This window comes from Podarcis gaigeae (assembly GCF_964106915.1).
Source record: "Podarcis gaigeae genome assembly, chromosome: 6".
Lineage (NCBI taxonomy): Eukaryota > Metazoa > Chordata > Lepidosauria > Squamata > Lacertidae > Podarcis > Podarcis gaigeae.
The window spans coordinates 13,979,295-14,004,626 of NC_139682.1; the positions used below are offsets into that span (position 1 = coordinate 13,979,295).

The following is a 25,332-nucleotide window of genomic DNA, read 5'->3' on the forward strand; positions in this document are numbered from 1 at the left end:
CCCACCTGCCAAATTTGGCACACGATCAGGATCTGGCCTGTGAAGCCAAAAATGTTTTCACGCATCCTGCCTCTTTTGAAAGGAAATACGTCTATTGTTCAAGGTAGAAGATAACTTTCTTTTGTACGCCAGTGTCAACTTCATTCCCAGGCATTTTGAGTTTAAAAAGAATATTGGGTAGCAGGACTGGGAAAGACTGTAAGTTGAGATTGGTCTTTCCAACCTGGTAAAAGGTAAAGGTAAAGGGACCCCTGACCATTAGGTCCAGTTGTTACCGACTCTGGGGTTGCGACGCTCATCTCGCTTTATTAGCCGAGGGAGCCGGCGTACAGCTTCCGGGTCATGTGGCCAGCATGACTAAGCCACTTCTGGCGAACCAGAGTAGTGCACAGAAACGCTGTTTACCTTCCCGCCAGAGTGGTACCTATTTATCTACTTGCACTTCATGCTTTCGAACTGCTAGGTTGGCAGGAGCAGGGACTGAGCAACGGGAGCTCACCCCGTCGCGGGGATTCGAACCGTCGACCTTCTGATTGGCAAGTCCTAGGCTCTGTGGTTTAACCCACAGTGCCACCCACGTCCCACCTGGTACATTCCAGATATTTCACTGCAGCTGCCATCACCCTCAGCCATTGTGGCCTAAAGGGTGATGGGAACTGGAGTCTAAATAATCTGGGTTTCATAGCCCGGCCAGTGTAAGGCAGCATAATGCCTCTCTGCATTTTTCTTGCACTCCCATAGAAGTTCAACTCGCTTACCGACCTCGAGATCAGCCACCAAGTCAGCTGAATTGCGGCTGGTGGGTCAGAACCAATCACAAACAGCAGAGGTTTCTTCCAAGCCCCCTGCTCTACACAGAGGAACGTCTTTGATTTCCTCTTAAATATGTTTTAAAGAAAAACCACTCTTGGGAAATTATCTCCCAGTATTAAAGTATTTCCTGCTTTAAAAATGAAAAGGCTGGGAATATTTAGCTGCAATGCCCTGTGTACCGTCAACGCTCCTCAAGAGTGACAGTTGTGGTAAGGCGAGTTGAAAATGGCTTGGTTATTGCAGACTTCAGTCAGCGCACATGCAAATTGCCTGCTAAGTGCAGAGTTACTGAAATCTCATTCCCATGCAAACACGGCTGGCTGGCGTCTTTCAGAAATCAACCGTATGCAGCAACCCAGGCTTATGAAAGAAGATACGGTTCACTGTAAATTGTTATGTTGCCCATTTCTATAATTAGTACAGGAACACGTTTTTAATGCTGACTTAGAAACATTTCGGGTTATATTCCCCCAGTGTACGTCAGATGAAAATATGTACATTACTTCCCCATTAAACGAGGCTAGCTCCTCATAGTGGGGTAGAGAGGAAATTGCTTTTATACCATTAAATAAACTACCAGATACCACTCTGAAAAGTTAAACCATTCCCCTGCCCTGTAGAATTCCAACACAGGCTTCTGATGTTTTGATATATAAAATCTGTATTTGCCACCCCTCCCTTCTCCTTGATGGCACCTATCTGGCGTTCAAATACTAAAACCTGCAGGATTTCACAATTTAGCCTAGACCAGTAAAAGTAGCTGCATCTTATATTTTGCCAGATAATTTAAATAAGTCATTATGAGCCTCCTGCAAAGGATAGAGCTGGTGAGACCCGAATCACCATCTAAATTTGCTGAGAGATCTAAATGTACATTTGTTGTTGTGGGTCTCTGCCACCCCCTGCAGTCTTTTAAGCACCTTCCCACACCCCTGGTCTTTTTTGTATCCTTAAAATCTAAACCTATATGTTTGGTTTTAATTTTTTTGGTCAGAGAAGAAGAATAAAACAGCAAACATGTTTTACTAATAGTAGAGCAAATAGGCTGGTAAAGGTAAAGGGACCCCTGACCATTAGGTCCAGTCGTGGCCGACTCTGGGGTTGCGGTGCTCATCTCGCTTTATTGGCTGAGGGAGCCGGCGTACAGCTTCTGGGTCATGACTAAGCCGCTTCTGGCGAACCAGAGCGGCGCACGGAAATGCCGTTTACCTTCCCGCCAGAGCGGTACCTATTTATCTACTTGCACTTTGAGGTGCTTTTGAACTGCTAGGTTGGAAGGAGCAGGAACCGATCAATCGGAGCTTACCCCATCGTGGGGATTCGAACCGCCGACCTTCTGATCGGCAAGTCCTAGGCTCTGTGGTTTAACCCATAGCGCCACCCACGTCCTTAAGAGGCTGGTACAACCAGGGAAAAGGACAGTTTTGCCTTGCTCCCTCCCTCGCAGTCTAGTCTTTCATGCCCTAACAGAAGTTAACGTTTTCTGCAGAATCTCTTCCTTCCCCTTTGTGGAATGCAGCTTCCCTTGGTGAAGAACATGCCTGTTTTTAAACAAGCAATGAAAAGCCTTGCTGAGAACTTGTCTTTTCCTTCCCTTCCCGCAGCATCACATCCAGCCGTGCCCTGCCTGCGGGATTATATACCGAGCTGATGAACACCACCCGCCTGTATTGCCCCTTAAGCCGGACCTCCCCATGCTGCTCAGCGGCCGCTGGGTCAGCACTCGCTGCGAGGTACGCCCGGCCGTGCTTTTCCTCACGAGATACTTCATCTTCCACGCCAACAACCGCAGCTGGGAAGGCTACTACCGCCACTACTCCGACCCTCTCTGCAAGCAGCCGACGTTCACCGTCTACGCTCTCGGCCACTATACCCAGGGAGCGGCGTCCCTCATTGTGCGAGGAGGTACTGAGCTCGTCTTCAAGGTGACCTGCGCCCGGGTGACGCCAATGGATCCCGTAACCGTGGCGATGCTGAACTCCTCCAGCTTCGGGAGCTGCGGAGAAGCCGGTGCCTGGAGCGTCGGGCAAGAGCTGGACGTGACTCACACGAACGGATGCGCCGCACTGGGGATCCGACTGCCCCACACCGAGTACGAACTCTTCCGAGTCGAGCAGGATGCCAAGGACCACAGCTTGCTCTTCATCGGGGAGAGGCCGACCGATGGGTCAAGCCCTAGCACACCCAGCAAGCGGCCTACATCCTACCAGGCCCCTCTCGTCCAGTGCGGGGGCCCCTCAGGAGCCCTAGCGAGACACGTCAAGCCAAGTTACCTGGGAAGAATAGGCGAGGGCAACAGCAGTGGGGCACTGAAGACACTGCCTTGGGCAACCCTGCTAGCATCTCTAGCTGTGCATCTGGTCAGGTGGGACTAGAAGCCCAGATCTTTTGGTCACTGAGCTGCTGCATGGAATCCAGACAGCCTTAGCGTCCAGACTTATGTGTATGCACAACAAAATGAGCACACTGGGGAAACTGTTTCGTTTTCTACCTTGCCAATACGCACTCTTGTTTTTTCTTAATGATAGGTGATGCTTGTTGAATGTGCCTTCCCCTTTCATACCTGCCTAAGTATGGACACGGGCATCTGAATTGGGCTGCTTGGTCTCTGATGTAGAGGGCATCCTTCGGCTTCTGATCAGGTGGCTTAAATTGTACCTAACGGACCAGAACGGCCTGTTTCAATAGGTGTAGGATAGACCTGCACCCCCTTCTCCCCACCCACCCAAACAAACAAAAAATGCTTGTGTATCAAGAAGCAATTCTGCTTTCATGGGATAATTTCAGTTTGGTTGCTCTGGATTAGCGTCAGAGACCTATCATTTACTATTTTGTTCACAATTTAAACCAACTGTTAATAGTACAAAAGTTGGAATTAGGGATCCTGTTATCCAGTGAAATATACTCAGAGTCGCAAAGTGATTTCATGCTCTTTATTCAGCTCATAGTGGTGAGGAGGAATGAACGAAAGTCCCCTCAAGGTATCTGCTTTATATACATTATTTACACAATGGGCTGCACATGATTGGCTAATTCCGGAATTCTACTGTAAGCCAATCAGGTTGTGGATTCACTTAAATCTGGAGCATGATTGGGTGGTTCCTGCCAACCAATCATACTGCTGCATTGTTCTAGGACCAATCCGACTGCTGCATTCTGAATCCTATTGTTCTAGGACCAATCAGACTGCTGCCTTTTGGATCCTATTGTTCTAGGACCAATCAGACTGCTGCAGTTTGGATCCTATTCGACTCAGTACATAACACCCCTCCCCTCTAAGTTCCAGTCCTGCCCGGGAGGTCGCATTCATAGTCCTCAAGGTACGCTGGCGGCCTACGTGTCCGTTGCGGCCTGTGGTGTTCCCTGGTCCGGTGTTCAGGTTCTGGCTCGTGTTCCAAGGATGCTGGCTGTGATGGGGCTGTTTGGTCTGGCGCAACCGGCTCGCTCAGTCGTGGTTCTGGTTCCGGTGTCCTTTCGGCCTCACGGGTCCTCTCTGTATTTACTGATTCTGCCTCTCCTGCTGGCCCCTGCTGCTCTATGGGCCTCACTGCCCCACTGTTCCCTTGGGACTCCTCTGCCCTTTCCTCCTCCTGGGTTTCTCCCGGGAATCGTCGCCGTATCTGGTCGCAGTGGCGGCGCCAGCATTGCCCTCCATCCGTTAGCACCTCGTACGACACAGGGCCAGTGACCCTGGTGACTGTGGCGGGTACCCATGCTGGGCCTGCCCCAAAATTCTTTGCGTACACTGGGTCCTGGGCCTCGAAGGTCCGGGGGTTCCTGCCTTCCCCCACCACTACCTCATCCTGAGCTCTATCGGGGTGAAGGCGGTCCAATCTGATTGCAAGGCGCCGACCCATTAGTAGTTCAGCGGGGCTCCGGCCAGTCGTTGAGCTGGGGGTGCTGTGCTGTGCTAGGAGGAATGTGGCAAGGCGGTACTCCCAATCCCCTTGCGTCATGCGGCGAAGGGTGTCCTTGGTGGTCCGCACCATGCGTTCTGCTTGGCCATTGGTGGCAGGGTGGAATGGCGCCGAACGGATGTGGCGGATGGCGTTCTGCGCTGTGAAGGTTTGGAATTCTCCTGACGTAAATGCAGTCCCGTTGTCTGAGACGAGAGTGTCAGGGAGCCCGTGGGTTGCAAACAGCCTGCGTAGTACCCGGATGGCTGCGGACGTAGAAGTGGACGGTACCAGTGCGACTTCCAGCCATTTGGTGTAGGAGTCCACCACTATGAAGAATGTTTTCCCCTGAAAGGGGCCAGCGAAGTCCACATGCAGGCGTGACCATGGTGCTCGGGCGGACTCCCAGGACTGGACTGGGGCCCTTGGGGGATCTGGGCGGGATTCTTGGCAGGCCTGGCAGTGTTTGACCCAGGCCTCTATCTCTCCGTCGATCCCCGGCCACCACACATAACTCCTGGCAAGGGCCTTCATTCTTACTACCCCTGGGTGTGTCTCATGTAGGGCTGTGAGGACCCTTTTGCGGAGGGGCTGGGGAACAACGACCCTGCTTCCCCATAAAAGGCACCCCTTGTGGGCCAACAGTTCATGTTTGCGGGTTGTGTAGCCAGCGAATTCTGGCCCAGGCCTGCTGCTGGGCCATCCCCTCCACACCCAGTCCAGGACCCGGGAGATGACCCTATCTTTCTTGGAGTGGTGTGCCACTTCTTGTGCCTGAATGGGGCGGTCAGGAAGCAGCTCCAGGCTCATAACCTCTTGTGCAGGTGCTGGGTCGGGGCCTGTTTCTGGTAGTGGTAGCCTGCTGAGGGCGTCCGCATGGCCCATCGCCTTCCCCGGGCGGTGAATCAGCGCATACTGGTAGCTGGCAAGGAAAATTGACCACCTGAGGACACGAGGAGACGGCACTTGGGGGGTCTGCTTTTCGGGGGCAAACAAGCCAAGCAACGGTTTGTGGTCAGTCACCACGGTGAAGGGCCGCCCGTACAAGAAATCATGGAATTTTTTTACTCCCTTCACAATTGCCAGACCCTCCTTGTCGATTTGTGAGTAGTTCCGCTCGGTTGCGTTGAGTGTCTGGGAAAAGTATGCCACCGGTACCTCTCTCCCATCCGGGAGTTGGTGTCCCAGGACAGCGCCAATGCTATAGGGCGAGGCGTCGCATGCTAGCACCACCGGCAGCCTCTCGTCGAAGTGTGCCAAGACCGAGTTTGAGACAAGCAGGTCCTTGACTGCCTGGAATGCAGCCTCCTGGCGCTGGCCCCACACCCAAGGGGCCCGCTTGTCCAGGAGTCTGTGTAGGGGCTCCGCTACCGCCGCCTTGTGGGGAAGGAAGGAATGGTAAAAGTTCAATAGTCCCAAGAAGGCCTGAAGTTCAGTCTTGCTCTTGGGCGCTGGGGCATCACAAATGGCCCGTACCTTGTCCCCAGTCGGGTGGACCCCTTCTGCGTCCACCATAAATCCCAGAAAGTCCACCTGAGGCACTCCTAGTAGACATTTTTCCCGCTTCACCTTGAGACCCGCTGTCTGGAAACGGTGCAGAACGGTGCGGAGGCGGTCCTCAAACTCCTCTGGTGTGGGCCCGGCAATCAACACATCATCGAAGAAGGGGGTGACGCCAGGAATCCCTTTAAGGAGCGAGTCCATTAGATTCTGGAATATGCCTGGTGCCACGCTGACACCGAATTGCAGCCGCTTTACCCTGAACGCTCCTCTGTGCGTCACAATCGTCTGTGCCTCTGCTGTGGCCTCATCTACTGGCAGCTGTTGATATGCTTGGGCCAAGTCCAGCTTGCCAAAAATTTTCGACCCAGCCAGGGTAGCAAGGACATGGCTGACCACTGGCACTGGGTATGCATGGGCCGTGAGGGCCTTGTTTATAGTACATTTGTAGTCTGCGCAGATGCGGACCGAACCATTAGGCTTGACGGGTGTGACGATTGGGGTTTCCCAGGGGGCATTAGGCACCGGCTCCAGCACTCCTTGCTCCACTAGCCGGTCCAATTCCTCGTCTATACGTGGTTTCAGGGCGAACGGGACCCGGCAGGCCTTGAGCCTGACTGGTCGTACTGCGGGGTCAAGCTGTAGAGCAATGGGGGGGCCCGTATACTGTCCCAATTTCCCATCGAAAACCCCTGGAAATTCCTTGCATATAGCGTCCACATCCACTTGTAAGGTAGTGTGGTTCACTCCGGTGATGGCTAGTCCCAGTGGTCCAAACCATGCCAATCCCAGTAAGCTAATGTAGGGGCCCTTGACCACAAGCAAGTCCAGTTGCCGCGTCCGCCCTCGGTATTGCACCCTGAAGGTCCCCATGCCCATTGTGGGGACCTTACGTTTCTGGAAGTCCCGGAGGGTGAATGGGGCCGGCCTGAGTTTGGGACCCCCAGTAGGACACAGTTTCCTTAAGGTCCTTGCCGAGATTATGGATAGATTTGAACCCGTGTCAAGCTCCATGCGGCATGGGGCCCCCTCTATCCGTACCTCTACATAAATTTTCTCTATGTTGGGGTAGGGCAACTGGTATACCTGGAAGTCCGTGAGCTCCGTCGAGTTGCCTTGGTGCGTTGGGCCCCGGGACCTGGGGCTCTTGGATTGGTCATCTGATGCCTGGCGTCGGGTGGGCCGAGCCCGACACACCCGGGCGATGTGTCCCAATTTTCTGCACTGCCTGCACTCTGCATTGCGGAAACGGCAGGTCCTCCTCTCGTGAGTTTCCCCGCAGCTTGCGCAGTTCCCTCCTTCTCGTCGAGGCAGCTGTGGTATGTGGGCTGCTTGAGTGCGCTGCTGTACTCGGTGCACCTCCTCCCTGTCAGATCCTGAGTCGTCAGTGAGGTCTTCGTGGTGGACCCTCGGTTGGGATGGCAGGCTCGGCCGTGCCTCTTGCGTCGACCTCTTGGCAGCTTCCGTTGCGAGGGCCTCCTCCAGAGCGACCTGGAACGTTAGGTCCTTCTTAGCGTAGAGTCGTTGTTGCAGTTTCTCATCCCTCAGGCCACCGACGAGGCGGTCACGAAGCATGTTCTCCAGCTCTGAGAAGTTGCAGAACCGGGCGGCTTGGCGGAGAGAGGTCACAAACCCAGTTATGGTTTCCCCAGGGGCTTGCCGTTTTGCATAGAAGGCATTTCGACGAGCCACCACTGAGGGTTGCGGCGAAAAGTGCCCCTTCAGCTGTTCCATTATTGTTTTGTATGGAACAGTAGCGACGTCTTCAGGCGCAAGGAGCGCCCGGGCGATTTCAAACGTCTCCTCTCCGCAGACGCTGAAGAATATCGCCCTCTTCTTGGCGTCTTCTTCATCGGTGACCCCTTTGGCTTCTAGGAGGAAAGTGAAACGGGAGGCGTACGCTTCCCAGTCTCCCGTTGCTGGGTTGAACGGCGAGAAGCTGCTGTCGGTTGCCATTCTGAGTTCCTTGTGTCCCGGAGCTGAAGCCTGGATACACGGTGCGAGGCAGCGGTGCGGCAGGTGGCGGTGCTGCGGTGCTGTGTGTGGCAGTCAGCTCAGCGGGATCCCATCCTCGTCGCCAGTGAAATATACTCAGAGTCGCAAAGTGATTTCATGCTCTTTATTCAGCTCATAGTGGTGAGGAGGAATGAACGAAAGTCCCCTCAAGGTATCTGCTTTATATACATTATTTACACAATGGGCTGCACATGATTGGCTAATTCCGGAATTCTACTGTAAGCCAATCAGGTTGTGGATTCACTTAAATCTGGAGCATGATTGGGTGGTTCCTGCCAACCAATCATACTGCTGCATTGTTCTAGGACCAATCCGACTGCTGCATTCTGAATCCTATTGTTCTAGGACCAATCAGACTGCTGCCTTTTGGATCCTATTGTTCTAGGACCAATCAGACTGCTGCAGTTTGGATCCTATTCGACTCAGTACATAACACCCAGCTTCCATATAATGTACCATGTGTGACGAAATGTACCTGCATATTCGACTGCTTATCTTAAACAGGGGCGGTGAAGGTGTAAATTTGGTCAGCACAGAACAACCCCAGAGGCTGGGTTTGCACATAAAGCTATACCACAGCAGTGTTATGTGCACAAGCAGGCAGAAGGAGGACCTTGTTGGAGATTAGTTTTACTTCACGCTAATATTTCCTCGTTCTCTCAAGCAAACCAGGGACCATAGTTGTTGGTTTGTTTTGTTTTTCAATCTGGTCATTTTTAAGACAGGCCAACTTCAAAACATTTCGTTTCAAATATTTTTAGACCGCCTTTTAATTCAAAAGTAAATTCCAATGCGGTATACAACTATCAATTATCCAAATGCAATAGGCAGGGAAATAGCTACAACTGCAGACCAATAGCCTGAAAATGCATGGGTGAATAAATACAGAGTTTTAACGCAGTTTCAAACAGTCATTACTAGCAGTATGTGCCTTCTCAGAGCAGAGACTTCTACAATGTAGAAGCCACCTTTGCCTTTGGATGCTGCAAGATGGATTAATATAGGTCATGGCATTGGCAGAAGGACCTCCTCCAAAGATCTTAGTGGATAGGAAGGTTTAAATGGGATAAGGAGTCTTTTTTTCTGGTAGCCAAGTCTCATGTTCCTTAGGGATTTAGGTCAAAAGAAGAAATTACGAAGCTGGCTTGCTTAATGGACCAGTTTCTTTTGAACGGTCATTTCTCTTTTGTACGGCATGACAAGCCAGGATTATCGGAAGGCGAAACTAAACACTAGCAAAAGCATATTTTGCTGGTCATGTGGGAGGAGAGAGGAGAGCTCTGCCAAGCCTGGGGCTTTGCCTGGGCTTCTTCCTGCTCATGCAGTATTAAAACAATGGTTTTGCATTACGTGCGAACCTGGCCACAGTGTCTGCTTTGTAGGTGTCGTGGATTTGTTTATATGACCAGTCCTGAGGCCCTTGGTTATTCTGAAAAAGAGCGTGAATCTAGTCCTTAGGAATAAAGATGATAAAATGCTAAAGACAGTCACAGTTTAAAAGCCAGACCAGGTATAAGGTGCAATTCATTTAGCAATGTATGTGGAACTCAACCGAGGTGCTGGGATTGGAAGAAACCAGTTCACATAAGGTCAATGTATTGTGCAAACCAGATTTAAGCATAGGAAGCTGCCGTAGACAAAGTCAAACTATTGGTCCACCTAGCTCAGTAGTGTCTACACTACCTGGCAGGTGTTGCAAGTTCTAGATGGGGCATTCCCAGCCCCACCTGGATACGCTAGGGATTTTGCTGGGACCTTCTGCGTTCAAAGTGCCTGCTTTACCACTGAGCTGCGAACTTCCTTTTGTGAAGACTGACTTTTCCCACCCTGCCCCACGTACTTGATTATCCTACTACACCTGCAAAGATAGATAACAGCTATTGGTAAACAGAAAATGCTCAAAAGGGCATTTGTTTACAGCCTCAGCTGTTCCACTCCACTGTGAAAAATAACCCAGTGTGAGTTTTCTGGCATCCTTCATCTCTCTTAATCAGTCAACAAAGCAACATCCAATTGAGTTAACTCTGAAATACACAGCTGCTGGCAACAGGCGAAAACTCGTGATTTCTCGTCTGATCAAAACTTGCTTGGCAGCTATTCCTTGGAGCTGTAGAGTTCCAGCCGTTGCATTCTATGAAGCCTTTTTTATTTTCTGGCAATAAGGAGCTATGCGTTAAAAACATCCTTAAGGGAGAAAGAACAACCATGACAATCTTCAGTAACTCAGGCTAATGTGCATGGCATTGTATTGTCTCAAAACCACTGACTCCTTTTTAGCTATAGATTCCTAAAATAATCAGATCTCCCTGGACCAGTGTGTCTTCTCCAAATCACTGAACTACCCTGCCCCCCGCCAAAAAGAGAGAGAAAACCCTCCAACTATGCAACTACAATTTACATGGTATATTTACAACATTTTTGGCTAATATGTAGATTAATGATGGGTTTTTATACAAGTACCAGTGGGAAACTGTGCATTAACTGATTCAGATGTAATGCTTATCTTAATGTACAAATTTTTAAAGCACAAAATGTATTACAGCATGTTAACTTTTTTTTTCTACACAGGGAACTTTTTTTTTAAAAAAGTCATGTATATAAAACAGCTGCCCAACTTCTAAAAATGGCTACGTTTTGTTATAGGCACTGACATAATTACATAAAGTACTTCCACTTTTCCCTTTCGCTGGCCCATTTCTCTGCAATTCAAGATCTCTGTTAGAATGTGGGTACCTTTTCTGACTAGAGGGCCAGATCCTTATTTCCCCACCTGTGACAGGCCAAATTTGATCTGTCAGTCACCTGCTGTCACTATGATTCTATGATACTTCCACTTCTAAGCCCCGATTGCTAGGAATTCAAAATGCTGCTCAGGGCTATTTAAAAGCCCTTTTGCAAAGAGCTCTACACTGCTATTTAAACTTATGAAAACCAGAGTGTCAAGGAACAATGCAAAAGGACTTTCAAACAACCTGACACTGCATTTTGAAGCAGAACCCAGGATTGGACAGTTAAATTCTGCTGTTTTGGCTGCCCAGGAACTGCCTGTTCCCAGTAGGGGAATCAGTGTATGCAATCAGCACAAAATTTAACTCCGCCCAACTCGGCAGCTGACAGCACCGGCTGACTGGACTAACGTCAGCTGATTGGCAGGTGGGTAAGACTGGGACGCGGGCTGGTGGTTTCCTGGAGGATCTGGTCATTTCCCATCAGCACAGCCAGCGTGGCCAATGGAGTCCAACATAATATGGAAGGACGCAGATTTTCAACTCTTGGGTTAGTGTGGTGTCTTAACACAGCTAGTGTCTGGTGCTGGATCCATATTTCTGTGTGTCCTGGTAAATGTGAAAATCTATTTCAAGTAAATGGAACCAAAAATAAGGGGAGAAGTCATTACTCAGTGGTGGGAACACATATTTTACCTATGAAAAGTCCAGGTTTTTAATTCTGGCCACCATCTATTGAGTTCAGGAGTGCAGAGGGTCTCTACCAGAAACTTTGCAGTCACCATCTGGGGAAGATGAAACACTTGATTGGACTGGACCATGTGTATTCATGGAAATGTAACTTTATAGTGGGGAGCGAGAGACATAGCTGTCAACTTACATATTTGAAAATAAGGGACCAGCAGCCTCAAAAATAAGGGATCACCAGCCAAAATAAGGGATTTTCCAGGCACAGGTATGTTCAGCTTCTGAGCTACTCCGAGCCAAAGGCAGAAAGCCCAGCCAGCAGCCAAACAAAGCCTCATCTGTAAGGGACAGCAGTGGGACATGGCGCTGGGATAAGGGACTGTCCCGCCAAATAAGGGACGCTTGACAGCTATGGCGAGGGAACCTGCAGCCCAATTCCATGTGGGTGAGGAATGTTCAGGACGACGACAGGAGTGGGGAAGAGCCAAAATGTATGAAGCAATTAGTGACAGGATAGAAAAAAGGCCCTCTTGCAGGCGATCAGATCTTTGAGCAAAAAGCCATTTGTTTTCCTCTCTTCTGGCAGTGCACTGAGGGGAAGCAAAAACAAGGCATATTACCCACCATGTAGAAGGCTACCCTCAACAGCGTCCTCACTGACTGATTTACATGATCAAAGACTTCATAGTTGCATTTCTTCAGCCATTGTTCATTTGCTGCTCTCTGTGCTTGATAATACCAAATAGTGGTTAAGAGGTTCCTCAAGCCACATAACTCAGTAGATACTAAATGTAGTTTATTTGTTGTGTTTATTGAATGCATATACCACCACTCATCTTTAGTGACCTTGGGATGAGTCTCAACAATACAATAGCCAAGGGAAGACACAGTTAAAAATCCTAGTTGTTAATCCTTCTGTATAGTCCCACTTTGCTAACTTTTTGCCTGCTAGTTGTTTGGAGCTATAAAGCCCAGCAACCCCAGCCAGCACAACCAGTTAAGTCTACGAGTCATCAAAAACTTGCCAGGCCAAGGAGCAAGACATCAGAACCTGCTATTAGTGCTAGGAAGGGTCTGTTTTCCTTCTTACGGGGCTGACGCCTAGGCTTTAGAAGTGTAATCAATTTCCACATGACCAAATCCTCAGTTCTCTAAAATTTAGACAAAATGTTTAGACAGACCAATTAATGCCGAAGGTCTCGGTTCAATGTCCAAATGGACTAAAAAAAACCACCCCACAACCAAACCCTATAAAAACAGATTTGGTACTACAAATCTGAATGTGTGTGTGTTCAGTCTGCGAAACAGACACCAGATGTGTGTAATTAGCTCTTGCTATTTATTCCATCCAAAATAAATGCACACATCCTTTGCAGTTTCTTCCATTTTCATTTCAGAAACAGTAGTAGGTCATAAATGCGTAACAGTTTTGATTGAAGCATGAAGCGGTGCTTGGAATCGGTTTACGTTGAAAAATAAAACCCACAGAATACTCATTGAACAGAAAATGCTGCGAGCAAACTCTTAGAATCATGGACTCCTAGAAGTGTAGAGTTGGAAGGGATTTCCAAGGGTCATCTAGTCCAACCCCCTGCAATGCAGGAATCTCAGTTAAAGGACCCAAGGCAGATGGCCATCCAACCTGCTCTAAAATGTCCAAGGATGGAGAGTCGACAACCTCCTGTCCCACCGTCAAATAGCTCTTAGAAAGCTCTTCCTGATGTTGAGTCAGACCCCTAGATCCTTTTTCACATGTACTACTGACAAGCCAGATGCTCCCTCTCTAATACTGGGGCAGCTAGTTTCCACATGACCAAATCCTCAGTTCATCTACTCCAACCCTCCTGCAATGCAGCAATCTCAACTAAAGCACCCTTGATTTCTGTGGGTTAATCTCATGGCCTAGTTCTCTTTGGCTGTGGGCCTTTCCTTGTGCGGTGGCATGAACCCATACAAAACTGCACTTCCTGCAGCAGTACTGCTATGGTTAAAAGCACCACAGGTATGATGGACAGCACTGTCAACTCCCGGAAGATGAAGGTTGTAAAAGCTGCAGGCAGGCACAAGCTAAATCTGTGGTCCAAACAGGAGAAGCAATCTTAGGTGGCAGACTTTTATTTTAATGTGGTGATCACTTGTAAGCAACTCAATGCTGTCCATCCATAACTTCTATTTGTGCACGACACGTCCTCTTCAAAAAAAGCTAAGTCGCATTCTTACTTAAGTTGCTCCTTGTTATGTGTCTGGAAATAAAATTAAGTTAGGAAAAAGTGGTCATCATCAAAACTAGGCAACTTAACGTCTCATTACGGACAATTCACTTTTGCAGCATTGAAGCACAAAATGAAGCAATCAAAACAGGGACGGAACTCCATTCGTTTGGGGGTAGATTTATTTGATTTTTTTTTAAAGATGCTACATAGTCAAACAGGATTGGTCTTTTTGTTTTTAACAGCATAGAACTAATTCCTACTAATTTTTTTCCCCTACATAGACTTATTTTTATATACAAAAACAGTTTTCCTGACCGCTGTTTCCCCCAATGTTTAGATGGTCGAAAGTGAGAATTATGTCGTGCCCAAAGCATCAGGAGGAGGAAGAGTCCATCGTTACTACAGCAACAAAAGGGAAATTTAGTTCTATTCACCAACTTTGAACAGGTGCCTTTTCTTCTCTTTTTTTTTTAACCATTTATAACAGTAGTCAAACTTCTGTGACGGTAAAGGAAGCATGAGATGAAATACAGTCAGCTTGCAACTTAACGTGCATTTAAACTTAAAAACAAAAAAAAAATTAAAGAAAGGGGGGCACCAGCAATCCCACCTGCCACTGCAGTGAGGTTGGGAGAGCATTTGGAGGTCCAAGGGACTATGTGTTTTGAGTATATGAGATTTTGGCTTCATGAGCTATCCCTGGAACGTAAGTTGAGAGTTGACTGTGTATTAAATAAGTTAAATATGCATTAAACATTTGGATATAAAGGACTTTAACTCAGCTACGTGAACCAACAGCAAACAGTAGCTTGGTCCCCTTTTAGAACGAGGCATTGACCCTCCTCGCCCCATGCAACCTGCCACACAGGTGACTGTCCAGTGGCATTTTCCACATTGTTCAATGGGGCTGCATTCAGCTCCTTTCAGCTTTCCATTGACTGGTATGTTAATACCAGTGGTGCTAAACCAAACGTACCCAACCTGGTGCCCTGCGGGTGTTGCTGTTCTCCCAACTCCCCATCAGCCTCAACCAGCATAGCCATTGGTCAGGGATGAGGAGAGCTGGAATCTAGCAACAGCTGGAGAGTGGTCGAAAGGAAGGCTGGTCTAGACCTATCGCCCCACAAACGAGACAACCAGGTTGCTTAAGATTCATGACCTTTGCCCCCAAGTTCTTCCATGCACATGTCCCCTTTTCAGCCAGTTATAGTCCAAGAGACTCTTCTTCCTTTGGTGCAGCACCATTCAAGAAAGTCAGATGATGGGCAAAGGAGGAGCATGTTATTTTTCTCTCGAACTGAGCTGTTGAGAAATGGAGAATGCCCCAGAGACTGAACTAAGCTGTGCTACTGATGGGCACAGAACAGCAAGTCCCATTCCTTCTCAGGTCCAGGAGACCAAATCCCTGACAGCCTTTCTTCTAGGTTCAGGACAGAAACCTGATCTCCAAAAGCTTCGCGAGAAGGTAAATGGCAAAAGGCTGAAATAAGGTCATGTAAGTGGAAAGACACCCCCAATGTGCAATGCATTATGTGGCTAAGCTTGTGAGAGTCTGTCGAGGGTGCAAGCAGAGGAGGAAAGGTTTGCAGATGGAGGATGCCAAAAGGATGCGATGGATGAGGCAAGAGGTGCATGGTCCCCATTAAACATGATGCCATCTTAACTGGAAACACAGATGGACAGGAAGAAACTATTTTAGCAAGGTGGGAGGGTTGAGATACAAAATGTGATGGCTCCTTGCAACGCTCCTCTTTCCTACAAAGCCTGGCTAAGAAAATCACACCCGCAGTTCAAATCGGAGCACATCTGGTGCAACACGTTGAGTTGACCACAGCTGGAAAGTAGGCTCCTTGTGTTTCCAAACCACCACTGGCAATTAGGTTTCCTCACTGCTAGACTGACATGAGCAAAAAAGCATGTGGGTGACCCTCTCGCCTTCCACTCCCCCTGCTACAGCCTCCCAAATCTTTTGGTCGCCCCTTTTCTATACATAAGACTGGCCAGGGCCAAATTTCAGAAATCCGGTGCTGCTGGCACCCTTCTGGATCATGAACCTGCTCCAAGTCCTCTCTCCCCTCTCCTCCTCATCTTCCAAGCTGCCCAGTTAGTGGTTCACAGCTCCTGCGAATGACCTAGAGAGGCAGGGTCACACTTAAAGAGAGTTCAGGGTGAATAAATAGCTGCTTGGGGAGTTACACTGCTGAGACCCAAGTCACACCCACTTGACAGAACTGTTAAAATTTAAGAGGAGGAGGAATGGTGGGTTAGCCTATTTTACAATAACGCCATCAACCTCACCTGCCTGAAAGCCAACCTCTAAATAACCAGAAGGATCTACTCTTTTTCAACGGAGGAACTTTTTCTTTTCCCCCCTCCAAAGAAGAGAAGTCCAGTAATTGGGATGAAGGTCCAATAACTCTTTGAAGTTTAACTTTAAAAAAAACAAACAGAAAAACCCACACACGCACACACAAAATGCACCTTTATAGTGTTAAAATACATGATTTTGTCCTCACTGCTCGCAATCAAGATGCAACTCGCCTCTCTTCTCCTGCTCAACTCCTTGTACGTTTTATGCTTTCTAGAAGATTATGTTATGTTAATGTTATATTTGTGCAGGGGTAAAAATTTAAAAGGCAAGACCTGTGAGATGTCATACATTTTTTTTAAAACATTTGTTATGAATAAATTTAATACCAATGATATGGCAGATCCATCAATCCAATTTACAATCCTCAGCATGCTGCCTCTACAAGGCGATTTTCCCTATAATGACGCCAATGATGAAGAAGAGGACCACCAGGGCAAGTAGTCTAGTGCTGAGCCCCTCGTCCTTCGCAACAGGTGCTGAAGCAAAGCCCGGGTGGTTTGTCTGGGGCGCCTTCCTCATCCGCAGTCCATCTTCTTCCTGCAGCAAGGATGATTTATGGAGATTAAAAAAAATAAATGCACCGAGCAGAGGTGTGCATTAGAAGCTCAGCCGCAATTCTGTGCTGAGATGTAAACAATCTGGGGTGAGATAATGTGCTCCCTTTTCCAAGCAGAAAACTCTCTTCTGCGAGGCCCAAAATGTAACCAGGGTGCCTGCTAAACCTGGGATCCAAAAACAGTCGTCCCCCCAAGCTGGATTGATCAGGAACTGCAGTCAGTTCTAACCTCTGTTAATGCAAGTGCCAATGCTATAAGAAACCATGGGCAGCAAGGAGAAATTTGGACCAGAATGCAACTGATGGGAAAAGACAGCACACGATCCTACAATCTGTTACTAACAGATTAACCATGGTTTAAAAACCCCCAAGTCTTCTACTTAAGCTTGCTAGTTACTCATTTTGCCGTCATTCACTACTGCGGTAGATTTTATCCATTAACCAAATTCACAGATTCACTCAAATAATTTCTGCCCTGTTCTCTGGCCAAAAGGCACCTAGAGTGGCTAACAACTGTCTAATACACAACAATAGATCAGGGTAAAGGTAAAGGGACCCCTGACCCTTCGGTCCAGTCGCGACCGACTCTGGGGTTGCGGTGCTCATCTCGCTTTATTGGCCGAGGGAGCCGGCGTACAATTTCCAGGTCATGTGGCCAGCACGACTAAGCCACTTCTGGCGAACCAGAGCAGCACACAGAAATGCCGTTTACCTTCCCGCTGGAGCGGTACCTATTTATCTACTTGCACTTTGATATGCTTTTGAACTGCTAGGTTGGCTCACCCCGTCGCGGGGATTCAAACTGCCGACTCTCTGATTGGCAAGTCCTAGACTCTGTGGTTTAAACCACAACGCCACCCGCATCCCTTAATAGATCAGGGTAAGGCCAGGTTAAAACAACAAAAAGCTATTCTTTTAAACCATGGCTTAACTGTGAATGTTCCTGCTGCTCACCTTCTCCCAATAAGCCATACCCCAGAACAAGCGTGGTATGGCTTATCACATGAACCCAGATTGTGGTTTATTCCAAACAAACCATGATCAGTAAACCAGAAGTAAGCCAAGGACAACGAACCTCAGCTTATTTCTGGCCTACCGCTTGTGGTTTGTTGGAAACAAACAAGCTATAGTATCCGATGGCACAAACCATACCGTGTCTTGTTTGCACTGGGAGACACAGCACGGCAGCACCCAACATAATGAATGACTTAAAACAAATTATGGGTTGTATTCTATGTAGGCTGCACCAGTGCAAGGATTTTCCTTGCGAGAGGGAAGTTTCTGCCTCTCTCCCCTCCCCCCCGCCCAATCTCTTCTCCCTGGCGGGGAAGGAAAGGGCAGAATTCTCGTTGCCCAAGCAGGAATCTTTGTACTGCCCTCCACCAGCACAATAGTTTAGCTGAATGCACCTCTGTTACTTAGGAGTAATGTGTGAACCAGCATGAAACAAATCCCCAGCTGTTATTGAACACCCAACAAAAACACAACTATGCCAGGCAGTTTGCAATACATGCCAATACTTTAATTTTGTCCTAAGTGTCAGTAGGTTCACCTTACCTTAAATTGTTTATTCTCCTCTCGTAACCTCTGAACTTCTAACTGAAGCCTCTTACATTCTTCCATTACTTTCTTAACTTCGCTGTCATCCAAAGAAGAACTTAATGATTTAGACATTACAGAAGATTCTGTCTTTGTTGCAGCTGTGGATATAATTTTATTTATTTCTACATCATGCTGTTGAGACAAAAACAACAACAACAGAAAGTTTGTTTTCATTGAGGGCACTTCAAATCCTATCATTACACTCTTTACAAAGCACGTAGGACAGCCAACAATCTCAGCCAGCCTTCCCCAACCTAGTACATTCCAGATGTTTTGGACTACAACTCCCATCAGCCCCAGGGAGCCGGAACGCTTTGCATATTGTATCTATGGCTATTTTTGAAATCCCATTGCCCCAACTACTGTTCCCTCATCTCTGGGTTGCTAGATGGAGAGTTGTGCTTGTGTGAGAGACAGAGATGCCAAGAGCCGATACCTATTCTACTTGAAGTCTTAATGTTAGTGCTTTAGTAAAAGGAGTATTAAGTTTCTAGGGATATTTGTAATCACTGCCCATTACAACTGCCCAGACTCCTTCCTTATTCTCTCAATAGTTCCCAGCCTTCATTATTTTTCACATAGTACACAAAGACCCAAGTTCTAAACATGGGTTGCTCATTGCACCCCTTTTGCAATGGGTGACAACTGCGATTACAAACAGGGCCCAAAGATCTGAGTGACCAGCCAGGCACAAGGGTATTTATGTGTTCAAAAAGCAAAGCCAGAAGTGTCCAGGAACACCTCTCAGATTGTTGGAAGTGTGTCAAGCTGGTGAGGTAGCCCACCTAGATGGAAAACTATGAATCTAGACCTCCACTGTGTTGTGCGACATCTTCGGGAGAAGAAAGGGCTAAGGAATTAAACCCTACACAAATCCAGAGTGCAGTCCCTAAGGCAGTTGGATGGCGTCTTGTATGCCTCTTTCCGGCAACTCCTGCAGCCAAGCTGGTGCTAAATGTATTGCTCTGCTTTCCTTTGGACCACATCAGTGACTTGTTCTCTGGGTAGCCCAGGACCTCCATACACACTGTCCAGGCTTGAGGTCACTTCGGTGCTGTAAACGCAGCGAAAACAGTGCAGGAGGCAGCAGTTAAGCTAAACACAGCCTTCCTTGCCAACTTGTGGAATGTTCTATTTCTTATCTGACGCTGAAATTGCATCACGATCTGGAATACTAAGAGCAATGGCTAAAGCTGCTATTTGCTGCCTAGTCTCCTGCCATTACAACTTTTACAGATTAAAAGGGGAAAAGCAGAAACCTGGAATCCATAGGCTACTCTAGTGCAATATGCTGTAATTCCACCTTTTACATTGTTAGAGGACTAAGCGCCAGAAAAACCACCACCATATATCTAAAGGCATGGCTGTGACTGCAGAATTGCAATGCACAATCCTATGTAAAGCACAGGTGCAGCTTTAGTAATGATGTGCCCATGACATGATTCTGTGTGAGAGAAGAAAAAGCAGGGAACATACTGAAGAAAATCAGCTTCACCCACAGTAAATCGATCATGTTTAAATCAATTTTATTATAATCTACGAAAATATTTTAAATTGACTATAAAAGTGCCTCTTTGCTGGGAAGATTTGTTTTGAACATTTAATATAGTTTCTGAATAAACCACAGCCTTATGTTTGGGCCTTGAAATATATAGCTGGTTTAAGAGTCTAGATATTTTAGACACCACCTTTTACTTATAAGCAGTTGTGTCAAGTACAGAAAGCAACAATTGCACTCACGGGTTTATCGTTTTCTGCCGGCAGCTCAAACACACATCTAAGTTTTGAATCCATGAGTTCCTCTGGCTTTGCTTCTTTCCACTAAAACACACAGAACGGAAGAAAAAAGTTAATTTTAAAAGAATTAAGTCTTCTTCAGTACTACGCAGTTTGTTTCCCCGATGTCTCTCCAATGTCCAAGATACCTTCCAGAAGCAAAGAGAAACCCCCCTATTGCATGGGTCATTTGTAAAAAATAAATAATTAAGGAAAAGTCTATCTAGCATTCTGAAACACTTCTGAGAAAGCTTCAGAAGGGCCAATAACAGGCTTTAATGAATCTCCCAGCCATGACAAGCATGGTGTCATCTTCTGTTGAATGTGACGAACAGCCGGCGTTTCCCTCTGACTGTGACGCTGCAGAGATGGGCGAAGATAGCTGGGAAGTCGTGCAGGGACGCCTGCTATCTTTCCACTTGAAGAGACTTGACTATGAAGTGCCAAAGTGCCTCCCCCCTCCCTGGGTCTTCTCTGCTTTGAAGCAGGAATGGTGGGGTGGTGTTGAATTAGAGCTGGCTGGCGCATGCCCACCGCTCCATGCAACTCTTCGCTGGCGGATATGGGCAGGGAGAATCATGGAACTGCAGAGTTGGAAGGATCATCTAGTCCAGGGGTCAGCAAGGTTTATTTTGCCTGGGCCAGATCGGTCCCACGGAAATCCCTCCGTGGGCTGGATCGATCGCGTGCACCCCCGCGATTTTCGATGCCTGCACCTGCGCAGACACGATTTTCAGTGCCACGGAAGCGAGTCGCTGCGCCGGTTTAGCACAGCGCGCACCTTGGTTTGGGGGCGGCTTGTGGGCTGGTCAAACAACCTCCACGGGCCACTTCTGGCTCATGGGCCTTAGGTTGCTGACCCCTGATCTAGTCCAACCCACAGCAATGCAGGGATTGAACCTGCAACCTTGCCCTTATTAGCACTCTGCTCTAACGAGTTGAGCTATCCACTTGGATAAGAGGGATTTGCCTGGGGAGAAAGGGGTGAGGCTTGCTCCTCCAGATTTTGGCTTGGCTTATTGGCAAACAGTGAGCATTCGGATGGAACATTCACACAGTGTGCTCCCAGATGGCACAGGGCGAACTGCACAGGCTAGTTCTACTTGCATAACTTTTTGTTTCCCACGAGGAGCACATGCCATTGAGCAAAAATGCAGTGGGACTGTTCTTAGCTAGGCCAACTGGTTCCACCTATTGTGCTTGGCTGTGGGTTGCATGCAATGTGCCCCAGAAGCAATCTGAACATCGCAAGCAGCAGGGCTGTTTGCTTCTGGTAAAGGGCAAAATCCTTCACAAATACAAGCCACTGGGATTAACCACAGCCTCCCACAGAGGTGGCACCCCCTAGACAGCAAGTCTGCAAATTAAAGAACAGGTAATGCTGACATTTTCAATTTGTGTGTGAGAGAAAGGGTTATTAAGACACTGGCAACTGCCTTCCAGATTATTTCAAATGACTTCTGCTCAATTCAAGGGGTATTTTGGTCTGTTGACCAGTTCTCATAAGCACCGTTCATTCAAAGTTCATGGTCAGGACCATACTTTAAGAGTTAAATATATTTTAATGCTACAAGCTGGGGTCAAAAGGACATGCTATTTATACAACTGATCCACATATTCCTGTTTTGGTTCCAAAAAACATTTTAGCTTTTTCAATGTAATTGGCGTTCTTTTTACAATCTTAGGCTTTGCTGCTTGGTTTTTTTTTGTATTTATACTGCTCTCCTGCTGCTATTAGAATATTTTGCAGCTGCTTTCGTGCTTTACAGATTGAGGATTTATTGTTGGCAATTACATTATGAGTGAAGTGAACATTACTGGTTGTATGCAATGAAGTTGCCCCGTTATCACGAGGGGTTCCACTTGTGTAATGGAACTTCCCCTCCCTCTGATCTCCCCATGGCCTCAACCTGCTTGGGAGAATTGGGGGAACCCACAGAACAGATCTGGGGGGGCGGGGCGGCAACATGAGAAGAGGAAGAGAAAGTCCTGTTGCACAAGCAATATATTCTTGCACTAACGGAATGACTTCGTTGGATATAACCCTATGCTAATACGCCGTGAGCCACTTTCGGAGAGTTAATCCCTGAAAGGCCGTCCGTAAATATTGAAATAAATAAATGTGCATAAATAAATTGTAGACCTTGCCGCTGGGCAAGATTCATCTGTACTTTTCACAGCAATACCATCCAACTCTAGCAACAGATGCAAAATCCATAGGCATTAACCACAACCTAATATGGATAAGGGTACCCTGAATTTTCCAATGTGGCTCAGCCAGCACTGCCTTCCTCTGCAGAGAATACGAAGCCACACCATTCCTACATTATGCTGTAAGGGTATTCTAGATGTGGGGGTGACATTAGTGCACTTGCGGCGTTCAAGCATGCCACAGGGCCAACATTATTTACAAAACCCTCTTGCTGGTTTGGTTCATGCTAGAGATGTAAAATGTCCAGAAATGTTGGAAGCTGTGGGGGAGGGAGGGGGAAATTTGTTTTGTTTCTTCATCTTTTAAAGAAGAAAAAACCTGGGATCTGTTTTTGCAAAATTTTAAAAAAGCACACCCCACCCCGCCCCCCCGGAACAGATTTAGGATATGCATGTGGGGATAAGAGGGGATGAAGTTCCATTGCACCTGGGAATGTCCTTGCACCAAGATAATGTGTTAGCAGGATACAGCCCAAATAAGCTTGCACAGTCCAGTTGCCTAACTTGTTATCCTGAAGCGAATAAGTGATTTCTCCTCAACAGACCTCTATGAATCTTGAGGCATCGGCACTCTCAGCAAGACTGCCAGTTCAATCAAAGGTATCCAGATTGTCTATTTCAATTTTCATTTCTTGAAGGTTGTCTGACTTCCATTCCAAGCCCCCACCCCCTTTTATACCGCTAGGTGCTCAGCCTTGTCTCGCTATTACACTGTGCCCTTTAAACAACTCAGCGGCTCTTGTTAAAAGGCTTTCTGCCATGTTATTCACACAGAAGAAAAACGCAGCACCTTGATAAGCCATTTCTCAATACTCACTACTGCTTCCATGTCTGAAGTATCGGGGGGTGCGAACATCGACTGAACCATGAACTTGTGTTTACTTTTTTCATTAGGGTCGTAATCAAAAGGCTGTAGCATCACTGAAAAGAGAAATCATTGCCATTAGGACCGCAGCCATTTATTGCCACGAGTGCATCTTTGCTCGTCCCCAGAAGCAATTCCTGGCAGCGTCGATAGATGCAAGGAAGCTGGGAGCACCACAACATTAGTTTCAGAAGCTTAACCCCAGTTGCACAGAGAAAATGCTGTAGCTTTTTTATACTTGCAAGCTACAGACTTGTGCAGCGCAAGGGCATTTGCCATGACTGCTGAATGGGAGAAGGGAATGCGGTTAGAAATACATCCACTTTGTGTAGTAATGTTATTTCTTGGGTGGCATTTACTCAAATTACCCCAAATAAGCTATTGTTTGCAGAGACCAGGTTCTCACCTCTGAAAAATGGAAAGCTGTTACTTCTTTTTACAAACCGTTAAAGACAGATGCTTCATGCCTCCTCATGCATGGAGGGAAGAGCGCACAAATGCTTTGCTGCAAGGATAATCAAACAAATGCCCTCTCCTCTTCAATGAGCTTATGAGGGAATAGCAGGGACTCTCCTGTTGACTGCACCCCTCCCATAGCGACAAACCTACAGGAGAGTCCTCCCTAGCAGCTAAAAGCAGTGCTTCTGTGTCCACATCAAGGAAAAATGGGTGATTGTATGCGCCTCGAGTTCATACACAAAATGTCTTTATCTACCTGCAATTTTCAGGGCGACTACGTTGCATCTCTCCAGATGCTGCTAAACTATAACTCCCACGAGCCCCACCCAACATGGCCAATGTGGTTTAGTTGTAGTTTATAGAGTTGTAGTTTAGTGACCTAGACAGTCACCCCTGAAGAAAAGTAACTTCTTCAATTTCACATTTTTCACTATTATCATCTGGTTTATATCACTTCTTTTCTCCCATATAAATCCTGGTCCAATCCTCATTTCCAGTTACAAACATCCACAGATAATTACATCTGAGGGCATAATAGTTTTCTGTTTGAGCTCTCCGGTAAAATTATCTGCCCCCCCCCCCCAAAAAATCGGGAAGTCTTTGGAATCGAACGTAAGCCTGGCTACAGGTTTGTGTGTCATTTCTGCTAGTCAGGGCAAATGTGTAAAGCATTTGAGTTGTCGACATAAACAATTCCTTTGCTGCCTGTTCCACCAGTTGTCACAACCCCAGGCATCTGGCACAAACCACGGCTGAGGGAATTCTACAAAACATCCAGAATGGAAAATTTAGGAACTTGTCCGTACAGCGTGGTATGCTGAACTATGGCATAGTGTGTTGTCTGAACCCAGGCTCCTGGTTCCTCTCTCCCCTCGCTAACCACAAGCTGTAGCCCAGAACCTGCATGCTCAAGTCATGCTAGCAAGTCACAGCAAGGATTACCATGTCCAGCAACCGATGATTTTCTACAGCAGCTTAGGTTTTGTTACGTAAAAAGAATGTGCAATAATGCAGCAAGGAAACGCCAAAGCTAGGAAAGAGAACAAGGCCAAGTTTGCGCTACTATGTGAAGGGGTGCACACATACTAAGTTGTTGCTAATAGCAACAGACTACGTTTTGTTTAAAGAAAAAAACAAAAACATGTTTTAAGAGTACAGAACATCCAGCTTTTCCAAAGCTGAATCTAGGCTTGCAACAGGCATGTCGCAATGAGACGTTTGGCCAAGCCCTGCCCGAAAATCTATGCAATGTTCTATAGTCAAGGACACATTCCAGTTCAACGTGCCTTTTCTACTTCCTGCAGATCAGATATGCCGGCTCAACTTATGAGACCTTGCACACCAGTCTCCACACAGCAAGCGGTATATAAACAGATGTGAGCCTATTGCCCAACTCCTGCTGCAAATCACCAGGCCCTAATCCACTTCTACTCTGATGCACCTATGACAGGGGGAAACCCCTACCGTATTTCCCCTTGTATTGGAAGCATCAGAGAGATTTTCACGCCAACAGGAAGTGCGAAGAGATGCGTGGCTGCCGGGAGTCTATGCAGGGAAGAAGGACCGGGTAGAGGAAAGGAGCTATGCAGGGACACAGTGTGGGGCAGCCCCGGCTTTAAGTAGCAGGGCAGTCATTTCCAC

The 25,332-nt window shown here is 47.4% G+C and overlaps 2 protein-coding genes and 1 long non-coding RNA gene across 3 annotated transcripts in view; 1 reads left to right on the forward strand and 2 right to left on the reverse strand.

Annotated features, from left to right (window-relative positions):
- Window positions 1-10,909, forward strand: part of APCDD1L (APC down-regulated 1 like) — a 49,511-nt gene extending 38,602 nt beyond the window's left edge. Inside the window, exons 4-5 of the mRNA XM_083744459.1 lie at window positions 2,418-3,707; window positions 8,666-10,909. Of these exons, the coding sequence (XP_083600585.1) occupies window positions 2,418-3,188 (771 nt within the window). The 3' untranslated portion in view covers window positions 3,189-3,707; window positions 8,666-10,909. The remainder of the gene's footprint in view (window positions 1-2,417; window positions 3,708-8,665) is intronic.
- LOC310847220 overlaps window positions 3,568-25,332 on the reverse strand; it is a 197,388-nt gene continuing 175,623 nt past the window's right edge. Inside the window, exons 2-3 of the long non-coding RNA XR_014565673.1 lie at window positions 8,655-11,826; window positions 3,568-3,697 (exon numbers count right to left, since the gene is read on the reverse strand). This is a non-coding gene — a long non-coding RNA (uncharacterized lncRNA). The remainder of the gene's footprint in view (window positions 3,698-8,654; window positions 11,827-25,332) is intronic.
- Window positions 14,013-25,332, reverse strand: part of VAPB (VAMP associated protein B and C) — a 47,210-nt gene continuing 35,890 nt past the window's right edge. Inside the window, exons 3-6 of the mRNA XM_083744728.1 lie at window positions 23,185-23,288; window positions 20,121-20,201; window positions 18,336-18,512; window positions 14,013-16,759 (exon numbers count right to left, since the gene is read on the reverse strand). Coding sequence (XP_083600854.1) covers window positions 16,601-16,759; window positions 18,336-18,512; window positions 20,121-20,201; window positions 23,185-23,288 — 521 coding nt within the window. The 3' untranslated portion in view covers window positions 14,013-16,600. The remainder of the gene's footprint in view (window positions 16,760-18,335; window positions 18,513-20,120; window positions 20,202-23,184; window positions 23,289-25,332) is intronic.